We start from the raw sequence: 24,787 nt of genomic DNA, 5'->3' as shown, positions 1-24,787 counted from the left end.
GACGACAAATAAAATACATTAGTTTCAGACTTGTTGTATAGATAATACAATCGTTATAGCGAGGAAGAAAGTTAAATTAAATTATTCATTCCGATCAATAAACGTTTGAGTGAGTCAAGAAGGTTAGTAAGGGGTTGGCACGATTTAAACTAATGACGTCAGGTGTTTTGATCACGTGACCCCGGCTTCCATCATTATGGCTGCTCCCGCAGTCGAAGCTGTCAAAGCGGAAAATGAAAATGTTTCCAGTACAGCTAGCCCAAAATTACCCAGAGCAGCGATCAGCAAGATCGAACACTCAGAACAAAAAGGGGTTCCTTTAAACACCCCATGGACATACTGGCTCGACAAGTAAGTGGTTTTCAAGAAAGTTCTATGTATGTGTTCTTCGTAGTTTGTTGAGCCCAGTGTTTTTCATTCCAAGGCCGCTCGGTATATTTCGACTGGACGGAGTTCTTGACCATCTAAGCAAGTTCAGTCGTGAAGAAAACAACCGCCAGGAATCTCGTGAAGATTTTATTAATCAAGTTTCTTTGTGAAAGTATGATATATGATTAATTTCATGTATAGATTAATGATTACAACATTTTAATGCTATCACTATTTTTATAATACTTGAATGTTCAAATTGTGTATCTACTGGATGATAAGATATTGAAATCCTTGCTTTGTTACTCTTTGGTATAATTTTGATATAACGTTCTGAAGGTTGCATCCTTGTGTGGACCAAACTGTTTTGAATTAAACATTTAAATGAAGGCAAATTACGAAAAGAGAAATCTTGTAAAATGTGTGGTTAGTGAAATGCACATCAGGCATTGCTGACCTATGCTTTGATATTAAAAATGCATGGCTTTATTTGCAGAACATAAGTTTAAGATAAAGAAGATCAGTGTAGTGCTGTTGTTTTGCAGTCAATCTTTTTTTGAGATGCTAAAGAAATTTCAACTACTTATATATCAATTAGTGTGATCTGTACCTTAGACTCACTAAGTCTCACGTGCACTGGTACATGTCCAATTTACCAGGTCATACCTAAGAAGTAATTTGTTATAACTCTAGCTGATGACTTCATTTCTTCAGGTCAGTTCCAGGTCTTACAGCAGCTGAATATGAAGCTACGCTTCGAAAGCTGTATACTGTCAGCACAGTGCAGGTTAGTAGCACAGTTATACTTAATACACTGTCATACCTAACACATTGCACACTGTCACACCTAACACACTGTCACACCTAACACATTGCACACTGTCACACCTAACACACAGTCACACCTAATAATCAATTGTGTCACCTAACACACAAAAAGGGGTGGGGAAAATGGGTAGCTTTTTTTTTTTGTTAAATGTGTACTATACAAATGTGAAATGTCCCACAGTTGTATTTTCATGTCTAAATAATTTTCAAAGATTATCCTTGTTTCTAATTCAGACCTATAAAACAATGAACCTCTCTAATTAAAGTACCTGATGTTGATTGTTCCTTTTGAAATGCCAGGAAGATTATGGGTGTCTGTATGAGTTATGATACATTTAGAATTAGTAAGTTATTAAAGTTCATTTCAAAATGGTATATAATATCAAAACCAAATCTAGGGACCAAGTGGTTTGTGAGTAAGAGAAAGTTATTTATTTCTCTAGGAAACTTAAATTTGGCACAAAAATGCACGTAGAATGATTTTGAGCTTAGCATGTTTGCATGGAAAATATCATGGTTAGAGAGATTAGATGAGTTATCCCCCCCCCCTCCACCCCCACCACCACCACCCCCTCTCTACCCTATGTACCTTCTGATAGGTTTCAAGTCCTCATGTGATTTAATGTGCTTTATTACTGCTCCTCTGACACACCTGACACACACAAAGTGGAAAAAAAGTATTCTTGTTCTTTTTCAGGGATTCTGGAGTGTATATAACAATATACCAGAACCAGAGAAGCTAAATGTTCGCTACTGCTACCATTTAATGCGATATGAAATCAAACCAATGTGGTAAGTGTGACTATGAATATTGAACATATATGTTAAGATAAACATTCTCACATTTGAGCATGTAGGTTGCAATACTTGGATGTTATCCTATGAATGGTTATCTTTTGTATTTCAAGGGAAGACAGTGCAAATCTGAAAGGTGGCAACTGGAGGATAAAAGTGTATAAAGAAGACACAGTAAGTGATGATTTCAGAAAGAAAACATAAAGGAAACCAGGCAGCACCACATTGGGTGCATGCATGGCCCAGTCAGGCTTGGGGTTATCTACTTTCTCTGTGACAGTCTCTCCCCAGATGTGACCCTGTTATCTCTGCTTATTTCTACACCCAATATCTCTTGCTGCTTGATGAGGTTATTTTAATAAAAAACAAGCACAACATTGCTAGTTTATAAGGACAGTTTGTGTCAGAACATGAGATAAGGTGAAATGAAGACAGGTGCTAAAGGCATTTACTTTATATATGTTTCATCCTAGCAAGTGCTTATTGGTAAATGAAAAATTATTTGCTTATTTTCCAATTGCAGAATGCAGTTTGGAAAGAACTACTTTTAGCAGCAATAGGGGAGCAGTTTTCAGACAGCATGGCAAAAGGTAAAAAACACATCAGCACAGCTGAAAACACAGACACCTAACACCACTGCACTTGATGTGCTATGTTTTTATGACTCCATCCCCAAAATAGCTGGGTTAACAAAGTACAAATGTTTCTCTATATAAATAGAGGTGGACCAGTTATGTCATTACACACATACCTTCTTGTATAATCTCTGTGTTGCATTTCTTTGAACACATTACTGGTTGTTTTTGTAAGGAAAAGGCTTGTATTGATAACATATTTCACATACAAGTTGTTTATAGTACAGTACAGTAAGGTAGTATATTGACCTGGCTATACCTAGGTTACATTAAACTTGGGTCTGGAATCTCCCCAGGTTTACTTTGCTGATAAGGCTGACCCCATGGAAAGTGGGCTGAATGCCACTGGCATGCTTTGCCTTATCATATTTCAGTTTCTTGCAATGTCACAATATGTAGCACACTGTCACAGCTGTCACAATTGGCAATTCCAAAGCTAACAATATCTCCACTAACAATTCCAAAACTGACACAATATCTCCACTAACACAATACCACAACTGACACAATGGGTCAACTAACACAATGCCACAACTGACATAACATCTCAACTAACACAATGGCACAACTGACATGATATCTCAACTAACACAATGCCACAACTGATATGATATAACATTATGTCCCCTCCAGGTGACGACATCAATGGAATCAGTGTCAGTATAAGAGAGAGAGATGATATATTGCAAATTTGGAACAAAGATTCATCCTTAGCAGACCAGTCAACAATAGTAGAAAAAGTAAAATCTTTATTGCCACATGTCCGATTCTCAGCCATGTTTTACAAAGGTAAGTTTATGTCACAATCAGTTGCCAAGATGAGTAAATTCATAAATCCTAATCTGTGGCTGTTATATATATATATATATAATACATACATTCTTCACTAAGAAAAGTCTGTTAACTAACATGAGAACAAAAAGTTAACATTTTTTCTAAGATTTATAGTAGGTGATTTTTGATAAATTCCTATACAGCATAGAGCTGGGCCTGCAGTTGATTCGCTATTTCTGTCTGTGTTCCAGCGTTTCAAACCCATCAGGCATTTGAGGGAGGTGCATACTCCCATCCCAGCAAGAGTTAGAGGTCCATTTCTGTAACCTACCAAAGACTGTGATGGTTCTAAGGACAACACACACAGAGACATACACTCACTGGCGTGAAGTGGCGCCCTCTCCTGGTGACTGGAGGTCAGAGGTCACTGCACTCTCATGATGAAGGCTGTGTTTGTAGTTTAGCTGTGAAAGATGTAGAATCATGGGATCTGCCACTCAAAGTGTAGGTGGCGCCACCAAACTATATACATAATAGATGTAGAATTATGAACTTCTAATAATTGCTGGGCAAAGGGACATATATTTGAGAAAGGTCAGTGTTGGCCTTGGTTTTGCAGTTAGTGCAATATGAACCACTGCTTATAGGAGGGATGCTGACCCTGCACCATAGGTGGCAGCACCAACCAATGCAGCTTGCTCTCTAGTAGGTGGCAGGACAGTTTATTCCATAGGTATCTTTCACCAAACTACAGACAACAGTGTTTCCCACAGGTGGCAGCAGTAGTCATCAGGGAGGAGACAGTGGCAGCTGGGAGAGGGCTCATGTTCTCATAGTGAGTAACTTTCCATACAGAAATGGATGGACTTCAAATGATGAGCTTACAAGCAATTTCTGGCTGTGTTTTGCACAGGCAGCTGGCACTTTCTATGAAGTGTAAAGTCATAAGGTTCTTCTAATATATGACTTTGAGAACTGCATTCCTAGAGTAAAGCTTCTATCAATAATGACATCAGTTTTCTAAATGTGCAGGGAGAGAGAAAGACATCTGCACTGAATGTGACATGTTAACCTTTGAGGGGAGTCATTTTGAAAAGTCTACAAGGTACTAAATTCAGTTGATCATACTGTGTATGAAAAGTTAAATTAAGCAAGCTTTATGTTGTGATTTTGGTGGAGTGCTAGTTTTGGTGATATTGTCCACCATGTGACTTGTAAACCAGTGTTCATCAGTAGCTTAATTGCTAATGTTTGTGCCATCTCACTGCCGCCTCTTGCTATCTGGAATCTGACAACAGCTTACACACATCTGGTCAAGACAAAATATCCCACAGTAATACACTGCCACACAGAACATACCATATACTATAACCCCACCCTCTCTGACAGCAGCTTACACACATCTGGTCAAGACAAAATATCCCACTGTAATACACTGCCACACAGAACATACCATATACTATAACCCCACCCTCTCTGACAGCAGCTTACACACATCTGGTCAAGACAAAATATCCCACTGTAATACACTGCCACACAGAACATACCATATACTATAACCCCACCCTCTCTGACAGCAGCTTACACACCAATGGTCAAGACAAAATATCCCACTGTAATACACTGCCACATAGAACATACCACAGACCACCCTCTGTAACAGCAAACCTGTTATCATTTCACCTAGAACTCATTCACTGGCATACAAACCAGCTAGTCCGTTTACCGCTGAATAAATCCCAATGATTGATGTGGGTCACGTTGGTGCTCTCTCCTGGACCCACATTGTGGTAAAGCTGTGGTCAGCAGTGTGGTTTAATTCAATGTTACTTCATTTTGAATTTGAGCAGTGGATGTGTTGATAGTTGTGTGAATATAAACTGACTGGGCATTTATTTTCTTATTGTGCCAATTGTAGCCAAACATGTTCAGCCAATCTACTCGATTTTCACCATGACAAATTCATTGGCAGAAGCACCTGAAATGATTTGGTACCTGGGCCAGTAAGGTCTGAATTCTGAAAACCAACAATTAAATGAGAATAACATGATAAATATATTATGTATAATGAAATCTGGTTTTTAGCTGTTAGTGAGGTATGTATTCATTGAGGATGTGGGGACAGATACAGATTGTATTGTGGGATATCTCTTCTTTGAGTGAATATTTACTTGAGTTGTTTGGGCAAAATGTCGATAATGAATACATAATAGGGCAGAGTCACTCTGAAGTACTTAATTGATAAAAATATGATTATATGGACATATAAGGTCTTAGATACAGGCGAACAGTTGTCTTTTTCACTACTGTAAAAAAATTTGTTTCATATTAAGAGTTAGTTGCTTTATTTAGTAAATATCTATTGAAAAAAAAATTGAAAAAAAGTTGACAAAGTGCAGTAGTCACCCAATCAGGGTAAATTTAATGAATGAAGGTTGTCACGGAGGTTGTTGTCACTGCAAATGGAGGCAACCATGCTACTTTTAGTTAACAGTTAAAGTATTACGTGCAAATATTTGAATACAGGTCTAATTTATATAGATATATACACACGGTTCAAACTGCTATTTATGTCCTGAATTGTATTAAAGTAATACTGGGACGTGGCTGCAGGCCAGAGGTTCACAGTGATAAAGCTGTATGTTCAACCCACAGCTTTAGTTAAAAGGGTGATACATGTAGCAGTTAAGGGTGATCATTTGAATGCACTGCTGTTAACTCCTGTAGTGTCCATAGCCAAGACATGTCCATAGCCTCCTGTATGTGTGTATTGGTACAGAGTACATTTAAAAAATAGTAGAAAGAAGGCTTGAGGCTTGCAGGAGACTGGTATTTCAACCAGTGAGAAGAGAGAGAGGGACCATTCCCAGACCCTATTGTATTAACTGTGGATCGATCTATCTCCAAGGGTATTCTCACTAAATTGCAATCAACTTAAGCAGCTTAGATGTCTGTCAGGCCTACTGAAAGTATGGTTTATCAGCTTCAGTAGGCATGCCAGACATCTAAGCCGCTTAAGCTGAAAGCAATTTAGCGAGAAACCCCTTGGAGATGGATCAATGCTGTTAGAGCGATCTAGGTATGGAAACCTAGTCAGTGAGAGAGGAGGAGGAGAGAGAAAGAGAGAGAGAGAGAGAGACCAGGAGGTAGAAGTAAAGCAACTGGAAGTGTGCAGTATGGGTCTTGGACCTGGTCAGGTTGTGGTCAAGCTTGGGAACAGTCACTTTATTGTGTATCCCTGCCTCCTCAGGACAGAAATATGGACACCAATGAATTGGGAGATAAATGAAAAACAATAAATAAAGAAATTCTGGTTATCAATTCAAAGATACTTTATTGTTGAATAAAATACTTCAAGACCTACAGTTCATAACAGTTGTTTTTTGTTCAGAAAGTATATATCTCTTAAATTTTTACAATATTTAATATTTACAAGCTCCTTGAAAACAAATGTACAGTGGTTGTAAGGTATACTATGTCACCATACATTTATAATACAATTATTTTTTTTTAAACAAATTTAAAACCATTTCTCTGATTTATACTGCACATGAAATGTAATCATATCTGAAACAAACACTGGTATTACAAAATTAGTAACTGCTATCAACTTTCAATTTCTGGGTGAATATTATAGCTGCATCATTTAGTGTTAGATGTCTGCAATGCCCTTAAGAAAAGAAAAAAAAAAGAAAACTTTTCTGCAGAGCAATTCCATCTATTTTTATATTATTATCATTATAATAATGATTATATATATATATATATATATATATATATATATATATATATATATTTTTTTTTTTTTTTTTTTTTTTTTTTTTTTGCAGAAGAACAAACTTTGAAAATTCATTAGTAATATATTCATTCAGACCCTTAGACTGGGTGCTCATACCTAGATCAATCCATCTGGATTGGTCTAACCCCTTGGGGATTATCACTAAATTGCTATCAACTTAACCAACTTTAATGTCTCTGTCACGCCTACTGAATTAGCTAGGGGGTAAAGATAATTACCCCCTAACAGCTTTACGTGACAGATATTTAAGCCAGTCAAGTTGATAGCAATTTAGTGAGAGTCCCCAGGGAAATAGATTGATCCAAATATTTGTGGGAATGGTCTCTTAATTTGTCTTTATACTTTCCCATCCATCTTTCAAAACTATTCTGTTTTGCTTGGTAACTCAACACAATTAAGAAACATTTTTTTATTGTTATTTCACACATTCTTGATAGCTCATGTCTTCAATCTCTCTCTGCATTACTTGTATACAGGGTCAACCATGCTGTGAACGGTGGAATCACCTTGCACCGATTTCTGTCAACTACCCCTCTCCCTCTTGTTTTCTATTCCCAGTTCTTCATGCCCTTCACCCTGCTATGCTCTGACCTTGTGCCCCCATCCCTATATCTTCCTGTTCAGTTGGTGGCGAGAGTACGTTCCTAATGCCCTCTTGTTATGTGCTGTGTGTCATGTGTTAATCCCAGGTGTGTGGTTGATTCCTGTCCCTCTTGCAGTACCTTGATTCAGGTGGACTGTAGGTGTTGAAGTGAGGGAGTCACCTGCAGTGCTGTTCACAGGTGTAAGATGTAAGGTAATATACAGGAGTGTGCAGACACGTCACGTCCACACACCATAGCCTTCATCATCCTGACTGTACCTCAACATGGTTCTGGAACTGAAGTTTTTCCAACCTGAAAATAAACCACGCCACTGTTAGGGTATATTGTCTGCCTCAGACTGCTGAGTCTAATCAAATTTTACATTTTTCTTCATTTTACAAACTTGCATGTTATCCATTTACTTTAAAAGCCAAATTCAACTTGTCTTTCAAAAATGATACAAAGGCAAAAAAATAGTGACCATGATATACATAAAAAATATACAATTCTATTTTAGCTCACAAAATATTTAGTACAATCAATGGAATAAATTGCCAGCCTCACACAACTTACTCTTTGACAAGGTTAGTGTTCTCCTGAAAGGCCTGGCGTATTTCTGCAGAATCAACATTTAGTGCTTTTAACCTGAGGAAGAGAAAAAATGCAACAGTGAGAAAAGTTTCACATTCTGCAATGTAACCTGTCAGATTCAAAACATGTTTGTTCTCTATCTGCAATATATAAAATATTTTGAGCATTTCACATCTACAGCAGCAACCACCTTATCTTGGTGCACCCAAATATTTGTAAAATTCAAAATGTCACACTTAAAATTTTATAAAGTTATACTATACTTATCATATTGCATACTTCAATGCTTAGGTTGACACATGTATTGCAGACACTTTACAGTGCCACAGTGCTGGGAAATATGTTCAGGAATTAAATAAATCAGCAGAGTAAGAAAATAAAAGTTGCAGGTTTCATGAAATTAATGAAACAGTTTTCAAATCAATAATATTCAAATCAATAAAAATAATATAAAAAAAAATCAAATGCTAAATCATACTCTTCCTGTATCTCTCGTAGAAGCTGGTTTTCCCTTTCCTTGGCTTTTCCTGAAGAAGGTCTAGAGCCAGTACCTTGTTGCTTAGCAACAGCAGAACCAACCAGGGGGGATGATTCCTGTCTTTTGCCTCCAGAGCTTAGAAGATCAGAAACTGTCTCAAATTTTCTTAAACAATGTTCCATTTTCTACAAAAGTAATTATAATATGTGAACATTTTTTGTTGACTATCAAATATGTGCTTTAAAAATGGACAAATGTTGAAAAATTAGATTGAAATTTTCATGACTGCTTTTATCCATTAATGTTTGTTGACAATTCAGCCAATGCTTCTTAATTGTATATTCACAATGATTTCGTTTACAGTTTTAGTTCTTTTAGTTCTGAGGCTACAACTGGTATGTATTAAGTGTAAAAGGTGACCTAAGCCGAGTTCATAACGCATATCAGGATATCTACCTCATCTAAGATGGTTGACAGTCTGCTCTGTTTTTCAGTAAGATTGTCTATTCTTTTCTTGATCTTGCCCAGCTTAGTGATAAATGTACAGACAAACCTGTAGAAAAATAATTACTCTTATTCACAGTGGTATACATCATATAATACTTACATAAGGAACCTGGGAATATATATGAATGTGAGAGCGATCATTTCATTTCAAGACACTGATTACAGACATATAAATATGACAATTACAAATCTAAACAAATCTATGCAAATTAACAAAAAAAAAAAAATGTTTCATGGAAATTTAAACAGCCCTTAGATCTCATCAGCTTCTTGTCAGACACTGAGTGTCATGTTCTACTGCTAAAACAACTTACAAGAAAGCTTCTTCAAATTTCTTGAAAACTTTTCTGAGGTTTGGGTAACAATGATCCATTGCAAGAGACGTTGCCTTGGTGCAGTTTTCATTCATTTTATTCCTGGATAATACAGAAAGTACCATTTAAATAAAAGGAATGTCACAACTGTTGGAATGGAGATGTCTTGATGCTAATTAATTAAGGTTACAATTGCAAACAGAGTATTACTGTTAAAGGTAACGAAATCTGAGTCCAACATGCACTTACTTTTCAAACTTGTGAATCTGCTCATCATTGTACGGTAACCTCTTCAACTGTTTGTCCCTTTTAAATTCCTCCATAGTTTTGTTGATCTGCTCTGACAGGACCAGTCCCTTCTCAACACTGGAAGTACAGAGCCTTTATGTCTTATCATAGTTAACTAAGTTATGTCTCATCATAGTCATCTATGTCCCATAATTATCATCTAAGTAATGTCCCATAATACTCAGATACAGTCTCTCAACTGACAAACTTTTTCCAATGTCATGTAGTAGACAGAAAAAGTAGCAGTGAAAAATAAATTTCCGTCACTTATTTTAGTAAGAAAAAGAACACATAATAAGCATGTTAACAAAACTTCATCTGGCAATGTTCAATAATTCAGGTTGAGTTTGTGAATCCATAATTATACACCAAACAGTAAAAAAATCTGACAACAAACTAGACATACCATCTCTCTGTTTCCAAGCAGCCCCAGTTTGATTTCCATCTTTTAGACAACTCATCATCTATGACTACACCTTGACAGAACTGATGGACGTAACTTTTCAGCTCTTCTGTGGATTTTACTGCCTGTGGATTGGATTAAAGACATGCAGAATTACTGTTCAAATATATTACCAATTTAACTCTCTTTCCCTCTCTGTCACTCTCTCTCTCTCTCTCTCTTTCTGTGTCTCTCATCCTTTTAATGTCCTTCTAAAAGTCTCAGGAGTCATATATACCCAATGACACTATCCTTCTACACAGATTGAGCCAAGTTCTGATCATTTTACCAGTTAAACACTCTTGTTTCCAATTTACTCCTGTATTCACCAGGTTTTCTGCATACTGCTCAACCTCAAGAAGAGGTGGATTAATCTTATTCCATGCAGCTAGAAACCCCGCAGATTTAGTTCAATATTGTAGAAAGATAGTTTCATTGGGGTCAAGCCCTTACTATCCAGTACAACTCTACACAACAGTGCCAACACTGTGATATATCTGCCCTAACACTGTGATATATCTGCCCTTACACTGTGATATATCTGCCCTCACCTCCTGACAGGGGACAGTAAGCTGATTCTCTGCAACCTGTAAATCCTCCTCTAGAAACCGCACCTCATTGGGCGCCTGCTCCCCGCGCAGTGACGCCAAGCCCTGCACCACACGCACTATCCTGTTCAGAGACCTTGTCGCAGTCTGCAGACGCTTGTGTGTCTCCGTTATCATGGTAACAATAAAGACATTGGATTCCTGGTAGCCTGATATCTCAAACTTTATGATTTGTCTACAACAAAGGGAAGTTTATATATTATCAATAAAAAAATCAGGAACACGCATGTTACTATTACAGAAAGTAGAGTACACTGGCAGAAAGAGGCACAAAGGTTCAAGAGTACAAAAATTACACTGAAAAAACATAACTAAAAATCTATCCAAGCACAACCCAGACAGCAAAAACCCCTGTAAGGCAGACTTTGGAGCCAAGTTATCTAAGGCCCCATTCAGAATAGGGGACTAACTAGTCCGAGGGTCAAATATGGCTGACCCACTTGAATATTTCCTCAAGGGATATCTATTTAATGTCAATTAGCAGATTAGACGGCAAATTTTGTAGTGGGTCGCCATATTTGAGCCTCGGACTAGTTAGTCCCCTATTCTGAATGGGGCCAATCTCACACATACATGGTAATCATATATATATATATATAAATATCTCTCAAGTTCTCTATAATCACATGTACATTATAACTGTATATTATATAGATATCTCTCAAGTTCTCTATACTCACATGTACATTATAACTGTATATTATATAGATATCTCTCAAGTTCTCTATACTCACATGTACATTATAACTGTATATTATATAGATATCTCTCAAGTTCTCTATACTCACATGTACATTATAACTGTATATTATATAGATATCTCTCAAGTTCTCTTTACTCACATGTACATGGTCATAGCTTTATCAAGGAGCACCTGTTGTAGATTGATCAGTCTCAGTTTTCTTACTATATACTCTGTATTACCAGCACACTTCTTGGCTAGAGGGTAGTCATTCTCAAGAGAGATGCTGGTCCCAAACTTGGGGTATTTGGCTGAAAGTTTGCACATTTATATGAGAAGATATACTGTATGTAATGTGCTACACCAGAGGGTCACTCCAGGACAAATTAGTTAACATTTTTAGTTTTCTTCATTGTTTCAAGGACTCATTATGCTGTTTCATTATACTCAGTAGCTGCAAGAGAGAGAGAGAGAGAGAGAGAAAGAGAGACTGCATGCGAAAGTGCTGTTTGTAAACACTCACGTATTTGCAATTCTGGTAGTCTGGTGAATAATGCTGAATCCACATCGGTGAAATATAAGAAAACTGGATCCTGTGGTGACGTCTTTGGATATCTCTCCACCAGAGTCATTGATTGCACTATTTTGGTAAAATGGTGATTTTGAAACAGTAAAAACTGCGCACTTGCTCTGATATCAGTCTGTTCTGCTATCGCATCTTGAAACTTGGCGTACGTCTCAGTCTTGTTGATGTATATAGACAAACATTCACAGGTGGCCGTGGAGAAAACGTATACTACCACCTTCTTCATTATGTCTTTTACAGTGGCAAAAAACTGATCAAATGTCCACATTCTTGATGATGTATTTTCCATAAGCCCTGCTAATAATGGTGTGACTAGAAGTTTAAGTCCTCTGAAATATAAAAAACAAACTCTCTATTTATGAACACAGCTGCAAAGATTGTACCCTATGACTAAAAAAAAAATTCAATTTCAGGCTATCAAATTTACCAAATTTATCATTTATTATTGAACTAAAGCCTTGAATAAAAACTGAACTCTCAGCTTGTCTAAACTCTCTGCTGTTCTAAAGGCAGACCCAGCCATCACACCTACTTTGACAGCTGACATGTGTTAGGAAGTTCTGTACTGTATTCTATAGGACCATTCTCTGTAGACTGTATCCCTGAGATCACACCAGAGTCCTTGTCTGCTGTGATTTTATGCCTGAAATTTGGAATCAGATCATTTCTGAGCATTGCTTCAATACCATTTCTTCAGTATGAAGTAAATTAAGTAAGTTTTTGAAATTTATACTTAAATTAATTTAATGAACTTTCAAATGTTAAAATTGTAGTGGCAAGTGGTGTAATATTTCATCCCTGTTAACTTACATCACTTCTTTATTCCGTCTCCCACCAAAGGGTTGAAACGGCAGGTGCCCTGTGGCTGTGTGGTACAAAGTGACCCCTAGTGACCACAAGTCCACCTCCTTCCCAAACAATTGCTGGACAGGCCTCCGTAGAACTGCTCGCTCGTACATGTCTGGGTACTAGAACACAACATGATGACTGCTATTATGCTATTCTTCTGTTTTCTTTATTTCTCTCTATTTATAAATCAATTTATCTAATCATTTACTTATTCATCAATGCAGTTATTTATAATAATCATAAATCCTTTCCACATGTAATATACAAAGTCATCTCTCTCTGTACCTTTGAAGTTTACTATCATAACCAACTCCCAGTACATGTAGTATACAAAGTCATCTCTCTCTGTTCCTTTGAAGTTTACTATCATAACCAACTCCCAGTACATGTAATATACAAAGTCACCTCTCTCTGTTCCTTTGAAGTTTACTATCATAACCAACTCCCAGTACATGTAGTGGAGTCACTATCCTGTGCAGAGTTTGCCTTTAAGTGCAGAAAACTAAGCACTGTTAACAAATAACATTTCTGGCATGTTGAAAAAATTTACAAACTTACCAGATATTCCTCAGTTCCATACAATGATACAAACTGTTCTGACTCTTCCAGCTCTCTAGCTGCACCAAAGTCCGTCAATTTATATATAGACCTAAAATAATGTCAAAAATGATTTAAAATTTATTGAATACATTTTGATTGCAAATATGTTAAAAGAATCAACAATCTGCATGCAGTTTGGTAACATATGTATCGGTATAACGTATGTATCAATATCATTGTGCTCTTTAATGTCATAGGTGAAGCAAAAAATTTCGCACCAACTGCTAGTTTTGTTTCATGTATACACTAATGATGATAAAACTTCACATATATCAAAGGAAAGTTCAACACCAATCAAAATGTCCTGAATACAAAGTATGTCAAGTATAATATATGAAGATAAGATCTGGATAACTTACTGTTTGTCTTCCCCAATGCTTCTCATTATATTTCCTGGTTTGATGTCTCTGTGTACAATATTCTGATCACGGAGATATCTCATACCTTCAGCTGTAACAAAATACACACATTAAACATGGAGATATCTCATACCTTCAGCTGTAACAAAATACACACATTAAACATGGAGATATCTCATACCTTCAGCTGTAACAAAATACACACATTAAACATGGAGATATCTCATACCTTCAGCTGTAACAAAATACACACATTAAACATGGAGATATCTCATACCTTCAGCTGTAACAAAATACACACATTAAACATGGAGATATCTCATACCTTCAGCTGTAACAAAATACACACATTAAACATGGAGATATCTCATACCTTCAGCTGTAACAAAATACACACATTAAACATGGAGATATCTCATACCTTCAGCTGTAACAAAATACACACATTAAACATGGAGATATCTCATACCTTCAGCTGTAACAAAATACACACATTAAACATGGAGATATCTCATACCTTCAGCTGTAACAAAATACACACATTAAACATGGAGATATCTCATACCTTCAGCTGTAACAAAATACACACATTAAACATGGAGATATCTCATACCTTCAGCTGTAACAAAATACACACATTAAACATGGAGATATCTCATACCTTCAGCTGTAACAAAATACACACATTAAACATGGAGATATCTCATACCTTCAGCTGTAACAAAATACACACATTAAACATGGAGATATCTCATACCTTCAGCTGCAACAAAATACATACATTAAACATGGAGATATCTCATACCTTCAGCTGCAACAAAATACACACATTAAACATGGAGATATCTCATACCTTCAGCTGCAACAAAATACACACATTAAACATGGAGATATCTCATATCTTCAGCTGTAACAAAACACACACATTCAACTATCTCATATCAATGATCAGTCAGTCTTAAACTATGACACTCACCAAAAATCCATGTATAATCCAGCTACATAGCTACCAACATCATGTGATGTCTCCTTCATTCCAGACTTCCACCCACACAATACTACACACATATTCCACTAACTTACCAACATCATTTAATACTTCCAAAAATTCAACCTCTTCCAGACCAAATGCGTTCTCTGGTTTTTCCAACATGTTGTACAGAGAGCAGTCGCACAGTTCCATCACAATGATACGGTTCCTTGTATGTTGCTAAAGAGAGAAAATAAATCTTTATAGGTAAACAAGGAACATAAGACATTATTTATACAGTACACACACACACACACACAAAAAGTTTTCGAGTTCTTAATTTCAAATTCTTACCACCAAAAATGAAATTAACCAGTCTTTATCTTCATTATGCAAGAGACTAAAGAACTAAAAACATACATCTGTGTATGTGTACTGCTTTGAATACAGTATAACTTGGTGATTAAGGATGGCAGAAAAGAACTGAATTTTCCAGAAACATTTCTCTAAATAAAAGTCTTATGTTTATTACATGTCTTAAATGACAGCTTTTTCTTACAAACATAATGATTAACTTGTTTTGTATATGAAAAAAAAAAACCTCAGACCAAAACACAATTTTGTGTCTGTGTGAATTGTAGTGGCATTTTCTGAATCCACGTTATGGTAATTCTCTCTTGACAGAAAAAGACAGCCAAAAGAACGCAACTAAAACAATAATAAAACAAGGATCTTTGGCCCTTCAGTTTTCTTTTTCAATAGTAAGAAATTTTCCTTTTTCTTTTTTTCTTTGTGAAGGTTTCATTCCTCATTGACAGGTGTTGGTTCATTTTTATATATCATTGCATGCTGCTGGTTGTATCCTTTGTTTATGTGAAAAAAAAACTTAAAAAAAAAACAAGGCAGCAAAGCTGTCAAATGTACAGACAAAAAGCAGACAATAACAATGCACAAAACAGGCTACTGTCAATTCTGATGCAAAAGTACATTATGCTTAACTGCAAATTCAACATCAAATTTTAATTATGCTCAACAGGTAATACCAATGTAAGTGAAATGTGTAACAAGCGTAAGGCTTCAGGCCCATGGGAGTTTAAGTTCACACTTTGAAAATGCCAGAATGAGAAAAATGAAAATTTCACATAAAACTGCTTAAATTCAATAATAAATGATAACCCATTTGAGCTGGCTTTCTAATTTGAACTGCATGCCAATCCTACAAATCATACTTGTAAGTTGAAAATAATAATAAGTAACACAGTTTTCTTTTCATAATGTTTGTAGTAGCAGTGCAAAAATATTTTTGTCAATTTTGATGTAACATTACATAATAAATTACAGAATAATTATCACCAATTTTTGATTATTGACTATAAATAGCATGGACATGTAGAAAATTTGATTACCATTTGGCTTCATGTCCATGGGAGCTTCGAGTCCCACAATGAATATGCCAACATGATAAAAATGAATATTTCACTAAAATGTATAACTTCCAGAAAAAGAAGCCAATTAGACTGCTTTTCCAACTCAGGCTGCATTTTAGTCCTTTGTTTCTTTTTTGAAAGTTTGACAATCATAAGTAACATGGTTTTCCCATAATGGTCATCATGGCAGCAGCACCCAAAATTGTTTTTTCTTCTATTTTAATGCAATATTACATAATGCTTAACAGCATAATGACCATCAGTTTTTAATAATAAAAGATCCGTATCGTGGATTTCCAGAAAATGTGACTAGCATGGGTCTTCAAGCCCGTGGAGGTTCTAAGTCACACCTTGAAAATGCCAATATGTGAAAAATTAAATTTTCACAAAAAACTGATTAACTGCCAAAAAAAAAATTACCAAATAATCTGCATTGCCCACTGAAGCTTTATTTAAGTCCCATGTTTCTTCCTGTAAGTTTGAGAACAGTAAGTGACATGGTTTTCCTTAAATGGTCATCATGGGAGCAGTGTCCAAAATAGGGGTGTCTTCAAATTTTGATGCACTATTACATAATGTTTAACAGGATAATTACCATCAATTTTTAATAACAAAATATTAGTATCATGGATATTCAGAAAATGTTCCTAGCAAAGGTCTTCAGGCCAAAGGAATTTCAAAGTCACACCTTGAAAATGCCAAAATGTAAACAAGACAGCATGGTCCTGAAATGTTTTTTTTTTCATTTTTAACATTTTTTTAACATATAACAAAATTAACAATTTACTGCCATTTATATATGATCAACTAAGAAAATTGATGAGATGGGAAAAATATCAATAGAACAGTGTTTAATGTCCAATTTCCTCCATTCTGAGTTTCTGAACATAGTGAATGAATGAATCTGACAAACTGCAATGATATGAGTTTATTTCCCTTTTTGAAACTCTATTATACAATACATGATAACAAGTTTACCATCATTTTTACATAATCAACTAACAATGTTGTAAAGATTCAGGAGATGTCAAACAAACACTTTTACGAATCTTATTAATTAAATAATGAGGCTGTTAACATGCCTAAGAATTGAATCTGAGGAAATGTTTAAAAACAGCATAACTTATAAAATAATGGCCCGATTATGCTGATTTTCGAACTTGACCTGCATTTTAGTAAGATTAATTACTCCTGTGAGTTTCATGACTACAGGCCTATCGGTTTTCCTTGAAATGTGTTAACAGTGTTGCATATATGCTAAAAAGTGAAAACACAGCATAAATACTACAATAATTGCCCAAACATGCTGATTTTCGAACTTGACCTGCGTTTTTATGAATATTCATCAGCTCTGTAAATATAAAGCCAAAAAGTTAAACTGTCTTCCACTTATTGTGTTAACGATGAAAGTGCACGGCGACGGCGACGGCGACATCGACGGCGACAGGGACGGCGACGGCGACGACAGACGCAGGTGATGGCAATATGTACAGACACATCTGTGTCTGTACATAAAAAGACAACACTTTTGGCATGGTAAATTTATTTGGTAAATATACTGATATGATAAATTAAATAAATAAAATGTTCCTATTTCTAGAACTAGCCAGATGGTGGCTGTACTGACCTCTTCCTCAATGGCCACCATGGACACAATATTTCTGTGGTTTAACTTCCTGACCACATCAAACTCTCTGGTCTGGACATCAAGTGGACGGTAGTGACTGACCGTGTTAAAGGTCTTCACAGCAAACACCTCTCCTGTACGCTGGGGATAAGATAGAAAGTAAAACAATAGTGACTGACCGTGTTAAAGGTCTTCACAGCAAACACCTCTCCTGTACGCTGGGGATAAGATAGAAAGTAAAACAATAGTGACTGACAGTGTTAAAGGTCTTCACAGCAAACACTTCTCCTGTACGCTGGGGATAAGATAGAAAGTAAAACTAAAACAACCAAGGATTATATATATGTGGCAAAAATATGACTTCAAAAGCATCTTTAATTAAATAAAACAATGGGAAAAATAATGAAAAATGATAAACTATCATACAATTTTTTTAAATACTAAGTTATCATTATAGTTTTAACATAAGCAATACCACAAACTGAATTCTTAAAATAAAAAGCCATTATGAATTTATTGAAAATAGAGAAAATCATATTTTTGTTAAAATATCCAACAAAGGCCGTTTTCAGGTGCAAAACACAAGTGCTGCTCCCTCTACTTTCTTTTATTGCTAGGAGTTTAATCTCCCATTATAAAATAAACAAACATAAGAACATGTGTATGTATCAAAACACAACCATACTAAATAACCTTTATGTATTAAGGGAGGTTCCAAAATAAAAAAAAGCATTTAAGTGAGCTGTTGGACCATTTTAGATGCTATGGGTCAATCTTATATAGAAGTAGTATGTATAAACAACACCAAAGAAGTTAATTTCAATAGTCAATTATTAAAATACCAACCTGTAGGAGATTGTGTGTCTGAAAATTTTGTTAAGGAATTCTCCCTGTGACCTTACATTTGATTGGTTACTGACAGAAGGGGATTCCCCTTGAAGGAGTGCCAGTATTGATATGTGTCACCTCTATATAAAATCTCCTGATTGGATAATTTTGTATTCATACACCAGCTCAATGGGTAAGAACTACTTTATCTCACATTACGATGTCGATTATCTTGTCATTTGTTCATGTTTAAACTCTGATGGGTATTTTCAACATAATTAATGATATTTTGCATCCTACAGATGTATGTGCAGCACCAAGTGTTGCACAATGCATGGCGCGGGACACGGGACATAGCTTAACACCACAAACCATAATGTTATCGACGCATGTCATGACGGATGAATATAAGTGCATGTGGAACAATGAAAAACAAAGGTAAATCTTTCAAGTTTGATCAGAGCAACACTGTGCAGTGCTGTATGCAGAAGAGACAGGTCACAGTTAGGATGGACTGGAGCATATCCCGAGGGATAAATTAGTGGAAAAAACAATAAAAAGCGTTACCATGGAGATCAAGCCCACTGGCAATATTGGTTTGGCAGACAGCCAAAAGGTAGGTTAGCAACTACACTGCTTATTTCACTTGAGAAGAAACAATTTTTTTTATGGTCAAGTTATTCAAAATTTAGAATATAAATTTTTGGCTGAAAACTTTCAAGTTGTTGGAAAAGAAACACAACTTGTAAATGTGAGTCACTATTATATGCTGGGACACATTGTCCTCAGGGAGAGAGAGCAGAACAACGCTCTTAATCAGTCCCTTGAGCCGAGAGAATCATATGTACTGTACTGGTAGCAGGTCTGGTATTGTCAATAACTTATCCTGACAAGCTAAGCTTCTGAAGTGCTTTATATACAGACAAACTGCCACCCACAAGTAGGGCGCGGTGCCACGTGTGAAAGACGTGTGGTGGCAAGGAGTGGTGCCATGTGTGGGTGACACATTGACTTGTGACAGTTTATCTATACTACTGAATAATGCAGCTTCATATTTAGTCATTTTCCAGTTCAACACCAATAGTTTCACCTTTAATAAAATACACTTTATACATTTTAGTCATAGAAATGTCAATGTATGACTGACTGACACCAAATAAAACCTATTGATTATCAAGGTGTGGGCGCTTCAGATTCACCGCTTAGGTCACAGACAAACAGATACTGTGTAGGTGTACAATGGTAATAGTGCTGAGGGCATCAAATTATAGGTGGAGGAGTGCCAATTCATTCTGATAACTAAGAATTTTACAATATTGCAGTCTAGTAGTGACAGAGTGGCTATACAGCTGCTTATTTTAAATATTAAATTTTAGACTTCCAAGTCATCCACAAAGATAACTATTAATAAATTTACCTAAAACATTACATGAATTAGCTGACTTCATTTTCAATATTAACACAGAGGCAGTTTTATTATCAAAACCTATTTTTTTCAAAAATCTAGGAAGCTCAGATGTTTTCAATCATTTGACAGGCTCCCATCATTACTTGACAGAAAAATTACTTAATTGTTGATATGATTTTTAAGCAATAGCCTCAAAGATTTTAGCTGATAATTTTCCACTTCTTTTATCTTGTCAATTTTATCTACAGTAACTGGAATACTAACAAGCATTTGGACGTTCGACAAGTAAGCATCCCATTCCCATGACTCATGAATCCAGGTTTTTATTCCTCACCCAACTTGAAATGACTTGCATTAACAGTAAAATATGAATAAAGATTTATTTACTGAGATCTGTGAATTGATGGTTTTTTAAAATAAACATTGCAGCCCTAAACATATTTTCAGGGCCTTATGTCCAGATGGTCTTGGTGCCTCATCTATACTACAAGTATTCTCACCTTGTGTCGACACCTGTATACAGCTCCCGTGGCTCCCTGCCCGAGAGGATCATTCGTTGACCATACGTAGCTAGCAGAGCCTCGTAGGTTGGACGATAGCTGGGACATCACAATTTACTATGTGAACCTCTCTGTAAGTGTAAAGAAATGTTATAATATTATCAGTGTTATATAACATAAGAATATTTCATTTTATTGGGTTTGGCAAGTTATCACAAAACATGTATAAATAATATGTTCCCCCATGGAGACATTGATGCGTTAGACTACGACATACAGTAGTCTATGGCGACTTTTTGAAATTTGTTAAACTACTCAATTAAATTTGATAGGTTTTCCTGCGTTGTGGTTGACTGATACAGTGTTCTAAAGTCGTTTAAGTGATTTTTAGATCCAAGTACTTGGTCTATTGACCAATTAAGGTAACAGTCGAGCGTGAAAACATATGCTAAAGTTATCTAGAAAAGGGGCGCTAGAAAAGAGAGAGCATGCTCCAGTCTCAGTGTAGGGAATCATTTCTTCTCAACTAGTCCTACTTCGTACTCAACAACATACAAGCTGGTTTTCCCCACCGATAGTTAATGGTATACATAGTTCATGTACATGTACCTGAAACTGAGTGTCTGCTATAAGTTCTTTTCTCGTTGCCACGTTCCTTGTAAATAAATACACAAGGCCATGACATTCAAGCGTGTTATACTGGTCTACGCTGACCTAGATGCAGCTATGCTCAATCCGATAGATGGCACTGTTTTTACGGTACTCGCTCGGCTGGTGTCTCCTTGATTTCACAGAAAATAACTTAAGAATACCACACTTAGTAGTGTACCATAACACGTAGAAAAAAAAAACGAATGTAATGTAAATCGCTTACGTATTGTAACGTATTGTAGGACGCAATGGAACAAATTTGCCCGAGAAAATCTTATGAAGTCCTATTATTCATGCCCCAGATGGAAGAATCATCTGATAGAATTCCCATAAAGGCCAACAGACATCCTTGGGATTTCTATAAGGTTATTCCTATTCAGTCCTGCTGGGTATTCTATGGTTACCCTCAAGTTTATGGCCAGTTGAAACATGGTTGAAATCAACACAGGTATTTCAAATATGATGTTTTACAACTGCGTAATACCATCCTTTTACAGTATTCGCTGACGTCACTATCACCTATTGACGTGTCAAGTGGCATCCATACTTAAGGCTATTTAAAGCTGACGGCATGTAGGCTTCAGTACGGCTGGGCACTTAGGTGCTCACATGAATCAACATGAACAAACACATGAATCAACAAGTGATTGATGTTGGGGTAGGGTGGGGATTATTATCGAGTTCGGTTATCGGGCCGATTTTACGTTTAAAACATTTAGACAAAGAACGAAAAATAGATCATGAGATTAGTAAATCCCATGAATGAAATATGAATAGGCCTATATTTCAATATTTATTAAAAACGCACTAGTAATCTATGATACACACTGCTGGTTACCACTGCCATTTTAGACACTCTTTTTGCTACCATTTTCTACTGCTACTCATTGTAACACAGTCAGACCAGAGCTCCGTCCTTGCGCTCACATACATATCATGTATATGCTAGTCTTGGACCAGGAAGCTTCAGCTCACGTAGCGTAGGCCTACATAAGACACGTACGGAATACATGCATTTCACTAATATTAGTTTCATGAACTAATTAGTATTTTAAAACGCGTAGGCTGCTGTAACTATAAGCATAGGCCTACAGACGACAGGTATTAAAACGTTAATTATTGGCAGAAAAGAAATGTTCTTTTTTTACCTGGTTAGTCTTCTCTAGTGTCATAGCTGTACTAGTTTTGTGAAATCCGGAATTTAAATATTAATTTAAGTAGGCCTGGGGTTTTACTTCCTGCCCCTTATTCCGAGAAGACATACAGGATATTTGACAAAATAAATTCCGAACGCTGTTTGCAATATGATGAGAGAACGATGTTAGTGCTGGTGATAGAAATAACTATTTAATTTTAAAAAAAGATTCTTAATTATGTCCTTGTGCGTGTACGTATTGTCAAAGTTCAGGAGAAAAAAAAACAAATTCTAAGCTTATGTAGTCTTTCACGGTTAATAATATCACATCAGAGTTTGGCTCAGCATGGGCAGGAATTACTGTAAACACCCCCTCCTCACTTGTGGCAATGAGGGCATTTTAGTGTAAATTTTCAATGCAGCACAGCTGTTGAATATTGGGACAGACGCAAGTTGGATTTAAATACATTCTTTATTTACTTTCAGTGTCTTCCTTCATCATCATCATCATCATCATCATCATCGGCAGCAGCACCCCCCCCCCTCTCGCTTTTAGCTCGAGACATTCAAGCGTAAGCACTCCTACTTGCGTTTTTGATATTGTGCATATCAATTACTGAAAACAGGAGTGCCTTCTTTACATGCATGTTGCCACTTCGTAAAAAATGGGTAAGATGTAAATCTGTTATAATTACACACTCAGTAATTGTTTTAAAAGTTTGATGAAACTAAATTATACATTTTTGTCAAAGTAATAGGCCCCCTACCCGTTACAAAATATTGTACAGGTGCCACGAGCGTGTCAGCTTTGATACACGTAGGTCTATATATAGATTGCTGACGTGAAGAACTGAAAGGGAATTCCCCAACCTATACCAGTGCGACTAATGTAAATAAACGCCATCGTACCGCGAACGATCGTCTCTTAGCTACGCTGACAAAATAAACCCTTTTAGCAAGTAGAACTTATGTTTTAAAATATTGGTTGCACTACGTTTGTTCAACCAAATACTGACCTGTTCACCTAAATGGAATTGGATTGTCCAGGTACTTCAGCAATTTTAAAGGACGGACATCGTTTGAATACGCTAACATTGGCCTATATTAGGTGCGGCTCCAAATGTTTCTAACATTGTATGTATAACAATCCATATATAAGTTCCTGTACACATCCCGAGTTCAATCACCATTTTAGCTTGAAAAAGAGGACATTATGTTGGCCAAAACATTCGCAGATCTAACCATCTCCTGTACCGTACTTGTAGCAACTACAAACAAACAGAAAGCTGAAGATCAAAATTTTTCTGCGTCAAGGTCAAGGGAGGTCATAGCTTTAAATTATAGCTTTATTCATTGTACATATCGTATGCATCTACATGGGTAGATGAAAATGTACAATAGGATGCAATTACAAATAAGTATGAATTATATTAAGTAGTGATAAAGTACGACTTCTTGTAAGAAAAATACAAAACATACTTAGCAGAGCCGAAGTGGCTCTATATATCTAGGGAGCATCCATTGATTTTCTTATCCAGATACGTAGCAGCAAAGGCTTTATGAACTGTAGCCAACAACATTTTATCAACAAAGGGCCATCGGCAATCAAAGAGAGCATTCACATCGAGAAGATGAAAATGAATGTCATTGAGAGACCATTAAAGGATTATGCGGTCTTCCTTTCATGTAGGTCAGCCATATTTAGGTCTCGGCCTTGCTAGACCTCGGCTCTTCTCGATGTGAATGCTCTCAAAGGGCCAAAGAGAGAGAGAGAGAGAGAGAGAGAGAGAGAGAGAGCCTAAATTGTTATACTATCTGTCTACACTGCCGTCTATAGCCAGCAATGCATTTAACACGGATATATGATGAAGTAAACGAGACAGGATTATTATAAAGAAGTGAACAGAGAAGAACTGCCATGTGGTAAATGTTGAAACAAATGGGACCAGCTGTTTGTGTCAAAATCACGCACGTTCTGATAGTTCCTAACGTTAGAGAAGGCCAGAAAAAGTCTGTGGAATCAATAGATATTTTACGATACTAATATTTTAAGCAAAAACTGATCAGTTGGACGAGCGGCGACTCTCTAAACATGTAGGGTTGGTGGACAAGATTTGTTTTTGAAATATATTATATTTAACGAGCAAAGAATC

The 24,787-nt window shown here is 36.3% G+C and overlaps 2 protein-coding genes across 5 annotated transcripts; one reads left to right on the top strand and one right to left on the bottom strand.

Moving 5' to 3' along the window:
* Positions 1-162: 162 nt before the first annotated feature.
* On the top strand, positions 163-6,766 carry LOC106176724 (eukaryotic translation initiation factor 4E type 3). The gene is made up of 7 exons (XM_013559228.2): positions 163-351; positions 1,084-1,156; positions 1,895-1,989; positions 2,106-2,166; positions 2,516-2,582; positions 3,261-3,416; positions 3,653-6,766. The coding sequence occupies exons 1-7, from the start codon at positions 197-199 to the stop codon at positions 3,709-3,711; spliced, it is 666 nt and encodes a 221-aa protein (XP_013414682.1). The 5' UTR covers positions 163-196; the 3' UTR covers positions 3,712-6,766.
* On the bottom strand, positions 6,710-23,928 carry LOC106167428 (serine/threonine-protein kinase TBK1-like). Of its 4 annotated transcripts, none has more exons than XM_087015234.1 (18): positions 23,651-23,928; positions 20,849-20,979; positions 18,113-18,253; positions 15,172-15,298; positions 14,089-14,179; positions 13,688-13,778; positions 13,091-13,248; positions 12,813-12,923; positions 12,218-12,609; positions 11,855-12,005; positions 10,956-11,187; positions 10,369-10,490; positions 9,924-10,040; positions 9,675-9,776; positions 9,310-9,406; positions 8,854-9,038; positions 8,358-8,429; positions 6,710-8,096 (listed from the first exon to the last, which is right to left on the bottom strand). In XM_087015234.1, the coding sequence occupies exons 2-18, from the start codon at positions 20,954-20,956 to the stop codon at positions 8,048-8,050; spliced, it is 2,346 nt and encodes a 781-aa protein (XP_086871360.1). In that variant the 5' UTR covers positions 20,957-20,979; positions 23,651-23,928; the 3' UTR covers positions 6,710-8,047. The 4 variants fall into 4 exon arrangements, with proteins under 4 accessions (XP_086871360.1, XP_086871363.1, XP_086871362.1 ...); XM_087015237.1 differs by lacking the exon at positions 23,651-23,928 and adding an exon at positions 22,648-22,670; XM_087015236.1 differs by lacking the exon at positions 23,651-23,928 and adding an exon at positions 21,723-21,965.
* Between the last annotated feature and the right edge of the window lie 859 nt (positions 23,929-24,787).

This window comes from Lingula anatina, chromosome 6 (assembly GCF_051362555.1).
Source record: "Lingula anatina isolate TDL-2025a chromosome 6, LinAna3.0, whole genome shotgun sequence".
NCBI lineage: Eukaryota > Metazoa > Brachiopoda > Lingulata > Lingulida > Lingulidae > Lingula > Lingula anatina.
This window is presented reverse-complemented; position numbering and strand designations above follow the sequence as displayed.

What these genes read in the sequence shown, in the direction of transcription:
- LOC106176724 (XM_013559228.2), top strand. Translation starts at nt 197, where the DNA reads ATGGCTGCTCCCGCAGTCGAAGCTGTCAAAGCGGAAAATGAAAATGTT. An exon ending in TGGACATACTGGCTCGACAA is followed by an intron (nt 352 to 1,083) that starts GTAAGTGGTTTT and finishes TCATTTCTTCAG; the next exon opens with GTCAGTTCCAGGTCTTACAG. An exon ending in ATACTGTCAGCACAGTGCAG is followed by an intron (nt 1,157 to 1,894) that starts GTTAGTAGCACA and finishes GTTCTTTTTCAG; the next exon opens with GGATTCTGGAGTGTATATAA.
- LOC106167428 (XM_087015234.1), bottom strand. Translation starts at nt 20,956, where the DNA reads ATGTCCCAGCTATCGTCCAACCTACGAGGCTCTGCTAGCTACGTATGG. An exon ending in GGAAGTATTAAATGATGTTG is followed by an intron (nt 14,180 to 15,171) that starts GTAAGTTAGTGG and finishes ATTTTGTTACAG; the next exon opens with CTGAAGGTATGAGATATCTC. An exon ending in AGCATTGGGGAAGACAAACA is followed by an intron (nt 13,779 to 14,088) that starts GTAAGTTATCCA and finishes ACATTATTTTAG; the next exon opens with GTCTATATATAAATTGACGG.